Source organism: Mchenga conophoros, linkage group LG19 (assembly GCF_057382185.1).
Source record: "Mchenga conophoros isolate Kocher_MC1m ecotype Shallow Benthic linkage group LG19, M_conophoros_male_GT1.1, whole genome shotgun sequence".
In the NCBI taxonomy this organism is placed as follows: Eukaryota; Metazoa; Chordata; class Actinopteri; order Cichliformes; family Cichlidae; genus Mchenga; species Mchenga conophoros.
In genome coordinates, this window is record NC_140544.1 from 22,860,051 (window position 1) to 22,868,564 (window position 8,514).

The window sequence follows — 8,514 nt, forward strand, 5'->3', positions numbered from 1 at the left end:
ATATAACTAAAGGAATAAAAAATGTTTTACTTCCCTTGCAGTTCTACAGCAGTAGCTAGAATATGGGTTGATTCCAAATCTATTGTTATAACTCATTGGTTTATGCAACCATGGCTCTATGAGACAAGCCAAAAAGGAAGCAAACTTTCTAAGTGTTTTGGAATTTGTACGTGCCAAAGCTAGCAGTTGGTCCCCCACTTCCTCTGATTTTATTCAGGGATAAAACAGAAAGTGCACATTCGGTAGGGAGCAGCCTGCCATCTACTGGCAGCCTTTTCTTTGAGGTGATTTCTGTTGATATGGATATTAAGTGGTTGTTACTGTGGTAAATGCAAGGGCGTAGATTTGGTTTTGGCATTGGTGGGGACGGATGATTCAACCACTGAACCCTGCCCTGTTTCTTATTTTTGTCCTTTTTGTCTTTGCTTCTTGATAAAAAAGGAGAAATATACTTGCCTACATATGCTATTCTGCATGTTTTTAAACCATTTAAAATTACAATTCATAGTTTTATATGTGAATTATATAATGTTAAATTACTATTAAACAAATGACTAAGTATTTTAGACTTTAGTTTACTTCAGTCATATTCCGTATAAATCAGGTATCATGCTAAAATAAAAATAGCTTAAAATACAGTCATGACAATTAAAGAATATGACTTTAAGGACTCAACAACATTACTTCAGTTATACTACACCAACATTTCTTATACATTAGCACTAAGGGAACACTCAGTGACCTGCTGTTTTTTGTCCATAAAACTACTCATCTAAGATTACCACAAAGTAAAAGATCTCTCGGCAAAATTATGCAACACTTTAGGCACTACTGCCCCGATCAAGTCAGTGAGCTGGGATGTTTTATTCTAAACATGAACTACTGTTACAGCAACAGACATGGACTACATGTCCCACACAACAACTCAACGTCCTCTATGTGAAGGAGCCAAACACATGCCTTCTCCTCTCGTTAACTGAGAAACTGCTGGCATATTGGTTTTACATCTATACTGTCCAGTCTCTCCTGGTCGACATACAGCAGCATTGTTTAATCTCATTTGAGTCACTGTTAACCCTTACCCATGTTAGTCTTCTGAGAGCACTGAAGCTTCTTTTGGCCTCAGTACCTGCGTTTTATCCTCAGATTACAATTATTATTCTGTGCTTGATGTGCCTCACCTTTGGCCCTGGCTCTTCCCCTCTGACTGCACTAGGACATATTGCCACCTGATAAAATAACACATTGATTCGTGCCATATAAAAAGTGAGACATGTCAATTCAGATTCTTTGTCAAACATACCATATTGAATCAGTTTACATCAGCAGCCTAACAATTGTCATGATAATAAATACTAGTTAATCATAGCACCAAATCATCAGCCTATTCTGTCAATTTGTGCAGATCTTGACTCATCTGTAATGTTTGTAGGCTGAGTGCATTTTTAAAACAATTTGTGCAAACTGCACTACAAGGTGGAATATTTGTAAAATCATGACTAGCTCATAATATATTGTCTCAAAAATTAACCCTATGAATACGTCGGTGCCATTAGGATGAAATTATTGTGTCACCAACATTTTAACGTTAGACATATAATTTTAACAGCCTCTGTAAACTAATATCCTGGCTTGCTCAAGGCTGCTGATTTCTCTGACAGTTCCAATCAAAATTAGAAATGCTGCTCTGAGACTGAGAGAACTAATAGTGCTGCCTTTTGTGCAGTTAGTTTCCAAAACACGTCATTCATGGTTACATACAGTTTTAGACTGATGTGGGCCAAAGCCTAACATAGCCTGTAACGTTATTGTGACGGACACATTTCATGAGTGAACTTGAGTTTAAGTGACTTACAGGTTTCTTTGAAAAATACTTTCTTATATCCAGGTTCTTCCTCTTTGCTGCCGTCCTCCTCTCCTCCCTGCAGGTCATCGCCGCTGCTAGAATTAAACAGAGCTCCCTGAAAGGCACAGCCAATCACACTGGCCATATTTGTCACATGACGTAGGACTCCAGTAGAGGGCGTAATTTAACTCTTTCTGCACCGCTGGGTGAATGATGTTGACAGATCTGTTTTTTTTCTTACTATCGGGATTGTTGTTCTTTACTCGAAGAGATCAAATTATTGGTGGGGACAATTCAATAATCGCAGGATATTGGTGGGGACATGTCCCTGCCGTCCATGCCAAATCTACGCCCTTGGGTAAATGCATAGTTATAACTTAGAAATTACCACATTATTACGTTCTTATTTCCCCCTTGTTTCCCTACTATAACTTCTTTTTTACTGATCTGTAATAGAAAGCGCTACCAGAATATTTTCCTATAGTGTTTGGAAATATACACAGCTCCTACATGAATCGTAATTATCTTTTGTCTTTGTTATACACACTTAAACATTAAATGTTACTGGTGGAAAACAGTAAAAGTAAAAGTAATCATTTGGTTTAAATAGCTCTAAACCTAAAATAATCTTTTGCTGTAGTTATAGGTTATAGGGTAGAACTGGACAACCAGAGGAATACATTTTCATCCATTCTTTCCTTGTCCTAGAAAATTAACCTTTTGCAATGCACCTGATTTGCTCACAAAAACAAAGAGGAAAAATAAAAATAAAGATTTATGGTTACAGCAAAAGTAATGATCACAGTTTGTTAGATTAAAAAAAACCATAAAAATCTATTTCAAAATATGCAATTAAATGGTAAAATGGTAAATGGCCTGTATTTATATAGCGCTTTACTACTCCCTAAAGACCCCAAAGCGCTTTACATATCCAGTCATCCACCCATTCACACACACATTCACACACTGGTGATGGCAAGCTACATTGTAGCCACAGCCACCCTGGGGCGCACTGACAGAAAGGATAAAGAAGGATAATAAACTAAAACTTTGCTGATAGGGTATAATTACATGGCAGCAGCTCATTGACATGGTCAAGACAACTCCCTGAAGACAAAACTGAGTGGTTGAATGGTGATCAAAGGTGATTTTAATGAACCTGTCATGGTTGTTGGTGCCAATCTGTATTTCAGAAAATGCTTATATACTTGGATTTTCCCCACACAACCATCTCTAGTGCTTACAGAAAAAGGTCTGGAAGAGAGATAATACCAGTGAGCTGCACAAAAAAGTCTAAATGATGGCAGGGATTAGAGGAGAATGGCCAGACTGCTTTGAGCTGATAGGAAGGAAACAGCAACTCAACCAGCGTTACAACCAAAGGATGCAGAAAAGTATGGGCTCAAATTGTGGTCATAAATATTTTGTACTTGTAAATCAGGATTTGTATGTGTAAAAAGAATTTGTGTGTGCATAAAAAAAGATTTGTGTGTGGACTTAGCCAAAAAAATACGTGTGAAACTCTGCACTCAAGTTTCAAGTTACAGTAAGTCCACACACAAATCTTTTACACACACACACACACACACACACACACACACACACACACACACACACACACACAAATCCTGATTTGCAAGTACAAAATATTTATGACAACAATTTGAGCACATAGAAAAGGAGCTCTGGACTCACGACACATCAAACCTTGAAACACATGAACTACAGCAGGAGAAAATCATAGGTGCCACTCCTGTCAGCTAAGAATAGGAAACTGAGGCTAAGATTAGCACAAACTCATCAAAATTAGACAAGAAAATTTGAAAAAAAAAAAAACATTGCTGGTTTGGAGAGTCTCGATTTTTGCTGTGACATTTGGATAGTAGGGTTAGAATTGAGCATTAAAGCTCTTCAGGCTGTTGTTCAGTGTTGGGAAGGTTAATTAAATGTACTCCACTACAGATTACAGAATACCATCCATCCATTCACTTCCACTTATCTCTTCAGGATCGCAGTGGGCGCTGGAGCCTATCCCAGCTGTTTTAGCACAAGAGGCAGGGTACACCCTAGACAGGCTGCCAGTCTGTCACAGGGCTAACACAGAGACAGAGAACCAATTTCACTCATGCGTTCATACCTATGGGCAATTTAGTGTTTCCAGTTACTCTAACCCCACTAAGTACATGTCTTTGGACTGTATACATGTCTTTGGACTTCCTATAGGAGGAAGCCGGAGTACCCGGGGAGAACGCACGCAAACACGAGGAGAACATGATGCAAACTCCACACAGTAAGACCCTGGCCTGAAATATTGGTCAATATTGGTCGTTGTGTCCTTGGGCAAGACACTTCACCCGTTGCCTACTGGTGGTGGTCAGAGGGCCTGGTGGCGCCAGTGTCCGGCAGCCTCGCCTCTGTCAGTGCGCCCCAGGGTGGCTGTGGCTACAATGTAGCTTGCCATCACCAGTGTGTGAACGTGTGTGTGAATGGGTGGATGACTGGCTGTGTAAAGCGCTTTAGGGTCCTTAGGGACTAGTAAAGCGCTTTACAAATACAGGCCATTTACCAATAAAGTGGACCAATATGGCATTGCCATATTTTCCCTTTGCATCTTTCCTGGCCTTCAGACAACAATTCTGATTGCTAAAGTACCGAACGGGACAGGCAAAAAAGCAAAAAAAAAAAAAGTAATTGAACTCAGGACCTTCTTACTATGAGGCAACAGTGCTAACCACCGCGCCCCCATACTGCCCATGTATTACCAAATACATACCCCAAAATGTATTTTGTAAAGTATTCTGTCAAGTTACTCAATGAGGGTAACGTATTCTAAATACTTTGGATTACTTAATATATTGTCATGCGTTTTACAACTACGCGAATATTCTATTGCTGTTAGAGAGTTCTGGGATACCGTTGTGATAGCTCCCTCAGGACCACGACTCCAGTCAGAGAGTGGGGCACAGAGAGCGCTTTCCAGATATACTTTAATGAACATTAACTGATTGAACACCAGGCCAGTGGTACAGCAACTGGCATACTCAGTGAGAGTATGGGAGTGCATGTGTGTGGCTTTAAATTGTTCTACCAAGCAAGTTCATCTGGCATCATCCACGACTTGCTGCTGTATCAAGGGGGGTCCACATTCTTCAATGCTCCCCTGAGTGAAAAGGAACAGAAGCTCCATCTAAGGGGGCAAAGTTGTCAAAAACACTATGCAAACCCATAAAAGAACCCCAGCTCTTCACAGGTTTCTGCTTGGTCCAGAACTTGCACACCTCCTTGGGTGTCAGGTGCATTGGTACTGTACACTCAGAAAAATTATGGTTCTTAAATGGTTCTTCAGATGTCTTCATGGTTCTTTAAAGAACCATCATACGTCAAAGAACCTTTTTATTTTGTGGATGGTGCTTCAGCTATTACAAATGGTTCTTTAAAGAACAAAAGGTTCTTCATCCTTAGCAATCTAAGTTTGATGGTGTAAATGGCATAAATATTTATTCACTATAATGAGGCTGTGAATTATACTGTGTGTTTTCTTTATGTGCATGTGTGTGCGAAGGGGGAGGGCGGGATACCTGGCAATTACCCTTTAAGAGAAGATGGTAGGAAGCTGAATATTCAAATAAAAGTTAGAAATATTTGCAAACAGTAGACACAATACACACATTCAAATACTGTACTTTAGTTTTAAATTTTAATAAAGCATTACTATTTTCTACTCCAAGGCATTGCTTTTGAGATTATTATATATTTTTGAAAATATAGCATAATGATAATACTAGTTATTGTAAACTTTACAAACCACCCAGCAGTATGTAAAGTCAAATAACAATTGCAGAACAGAATGTCAGTGTAATGAACACACACTTCGTTTTGACAAAGCACACTGCTTAGGTAAATGATCTGAGTAGTTGTTCATCACTGAGCAATTTGTTAATATGTGTTTCGAGCCAAATAAATGACAGGGAGAGAGAGTGACGTCAGAACACGTCATACTATAACCTCCCGGGAGCGGACGGAGGGGGTCAGTCGTTGGGATGCGCATGCACAGACAGAGTGTGCGAGCGGCGGGCCTTGACCTTTCGGGAAAAAAAACCTCACGGACGGTGACAGCGAAACGGATAACAGTCTTCAGTACCTGCTGGACTTTGAAGCTGTGGATTCTGGGACTGTTGGAAAAGGTAAAACATTTTCATTAAAACCTTATTACTGTTTTGTTTTTGTTACTCGTCATTGTAGCTTGCTGTTAATGTTGTGCTAACAGTAGCGATTAGCTAGATACGTTAGCCGTTGATGTCAGCGCAATTTAGTATCCAACTGTTTTCCTAACAAAACCACTGTTATAATTAAGTGAAGCTGCTCCCAGCTAATTTGAACCTTTGGCTTCTAAAATATGTGGTTCAATTGCGTGCTGCGTACATAACCTAATGTCAGCTAGACCGAAATTAAAATTTAATATATTGTTAAAGTCACTAACATGGCGCCTGAAGCCTGTTGTGGCGTGAGCTCTGTGTCTGCTCTAAAAACTCTGAAATTCTGTAGATCTGAGCCGTACATTAAATACTCACATGAACCTGTACTTTGAATTCTGTATGAGCTGTATAAAATGCAGCTATGCATAAGAGTTTTGAATGAATAATTCGATTAGATAACTCTTTATTGTCTAATCAAATTATATAGAAATGAATAGAAATGTGACATGAGAAGGTGTCTTTGACTGTTCCTGCATAACTTAGTTTCGGACTAGTTGACAAGTTATGCTCCGGTCATTTGATGTTTCCAAGATAGATGTTCTTTTGTAATATAGTTAATTTTTTTTTATATTTCATTTATCCACCATCATACATACAAGCTAAGAAGAGGTCGTTATACTAACAAGAGGTATCAACGCTGGGCCAAAGTTCAGCACATGGTTAAAGTTTGTAATCCAGCCAGGGTGTAAATATCACTCAGCAGCCAGAGCTGAAGCAGGTAGCATCAACAGATAAATCCACTCTACCCGGCTTAAATCACAAGAGCACCTCTGACCAAAAAGCTGTAGATTTTTCTTGTTTGCACAAATTAATCCAGATTCACATTAATTGTGTTCACAGCTCCAACAAAATGAGGAAGAGGAGGGGGAGAAACACAATTAGGTTGAATTACAATTGGATGGAAGGCGAGGACAAGGAGAAGGAAGCTTAGGATGAGGAGGAAGAGAAGCAGCAGGAGCATCTTTAGGGCTCCCTATGATGAGGTTTGTTTCATTAATATGGTCCTCTCACAAAGAAAGATGACTTGTTTTAGTTCACCTACTTCCTGTATTAAATAGTGATGTGCAAAATGTTGTGAAAAACCATGGAGCAGGTATGTATAGTGCATCTGCAGGTAAATGAACATCAAATCTCTAAGACAGACTGAAATCTGTATATTTATCACCCTTATGATAAAACCCACATCAGCCATTGGTTTATGGACTTTGTATTTTGAAGCCTCAACATTTGCTTTATTGCTGTTGCTATGTTGGGACCATATTAGGATGAGGGATCAGAATCTGGAGTCATGCACACTATTGTTTCATTTAGTGTGTATTCATAAGATTCGTACAGCAGATCCAAGTTGTGCCTTGAAAACAGGAAAGTCGTCTGCATAGAGGAGAACTGTAATAGCAGGCTTTTACAAAGTGAGGCTTTGTGCACTCGTTTTACTTCTGTCACCCTGTTTTGATGCAGATTTCACTTGAAATCAGGCAAGAACTGGACTTATTTTTTATAATGTGTTCTTGTGAATTAATTGACCTGACCAGGACGAGTCGAACATTAACTCAGCTCTTCCAGGGCACCCTGCAGACTCGGCTGTTGGCAACAACGAGGGATGACGTGAACGCCAAACAGGAGTCCATCACAGGTCAACTGCAGGTATGCGAGTCAGACCTTCTGAGGAGGGTTTCACTTCTCTCTCTTCTTTATAATTGACTCTTTTCTCTCTCTTTCAGCTCCTTGTCTCAGAGTGGGAGGGGTTTGAAGCACAAAGGGAGGAACTTGTCGTTTGGTTGGCTGATATGGATGTCTGCCTGAGTGAGGTTGACCAGCTGACAGGAAACACCAGTGAAAAACTGAAACAACTGCAGGTGTGGGCTTGTTTTGATATGACATATATTTGATATGATACATACGTCAGAGACATTATCCTAAACTGAACTAACAAAGGACCATGAGTACAACATGAAATGTACATTACATAGCGTAAGGCTGAAGTTCATTGATCATTTTAATCATAAACTTGTTGAAATATTTTTACTGAACATGCAAACATCTGCTGATGAAAATGTGTTGATTTATTGGTCTGTTATGAAGCTATTGCTATTTCTAATGTGTTTTATCACTTTCTGATGTTTTATTAATTAAACAATACATGTATTATTTGTTGTGTTATCTGTAGCTATAGTATTTATATATATTTATTTATAGTATAGCAAATATATTTAATTATTACTGTTTAAAACACTAATATGTGACATGTATTAGTAGTGATGTTGTGCTGAGGGTTAAAATGCCTTTTTGTCTTTTGGTAACTACAAAATGACAATAAACCATTAATATATGTCTATGCTGTGCTAGTATTTATTTTGCCCTACTCAAATTCAATTTATGATGCATTTTATTTTGAAAGATTTAAAATGGTTT

General features: G+C 38.8%; 1 protein-coding gene across 3 annotated transcripts; it reads left to right on the forward strand.

The window, feature by feature from the left end:
* The first annotated feature begins 5,898 nt into the window (after nucleotides 1–5,898).
* On the forward strand, nucleotides 5,899–8,437 carry LOC146552284 (uncharacterized). 3 transcript variants are annotated; one of them, XM_085256624.1, is made up of 4 exons: nucleotides 5,899–6,030; nucleotides 6,943–7,085; nucleotides 7,635–7,746; nucleotides 7,824–8,437. In XM_085256624.1, the coding sequence occupies exons 2-4, from the start codon at nucleotides 7,078–7,080 to the stop codon at nucleotides 7,989–7,991; spliced, it is 288 nt and encodes a 95-aa protein (XP_085112750.1). In that variant the 5' UTR covers nucleotides 5,899–6,030; nucleotides 6,943–7,077; the 3' UTR covers nucleotides 7,992–8,437. The 3 variants fall into 3 exon arrangements, with proteins under 3 accessions (XP_085112750.1, XP_085112748.1, XP_085112749.1); XM_085256622.1 differs by having other exon boundaries at nucleotides 7,657–7,746; XM_085256623.1 differs by having other exon boundaries at nucleotides 7,666–7,746.
* The last annotated feature ends 77 nt before the right edge of the window (nucleotides 8,438–8,514 follow it).

Excerpts from the sequence above, each read along its gene's own strand:
- LOC146552284 (XM_085256622.1), top strand. The coding sequence starts at position 7,035 with ATGAGGAGGAAGAGAAGCAGCAGGAGCATCTTTAGGGCTCCCTATGAT. Across the intron at positions 7,086-7,656 it reads TTAGGGCTCCCTATGATGAG|CTCTTCCAGGGCACCCTGCA; the intron begins GTTTGTTTCATT and ends ACATTAACTCAG. Across the intron at positions 7,747-7,823 it reads CCATCACAGGTCAACTGCAG|CTCCTTGTCTCAGAGTGGGA; the intron begins GTATGCGAGTCA and ends TCTCTCTTTCAG.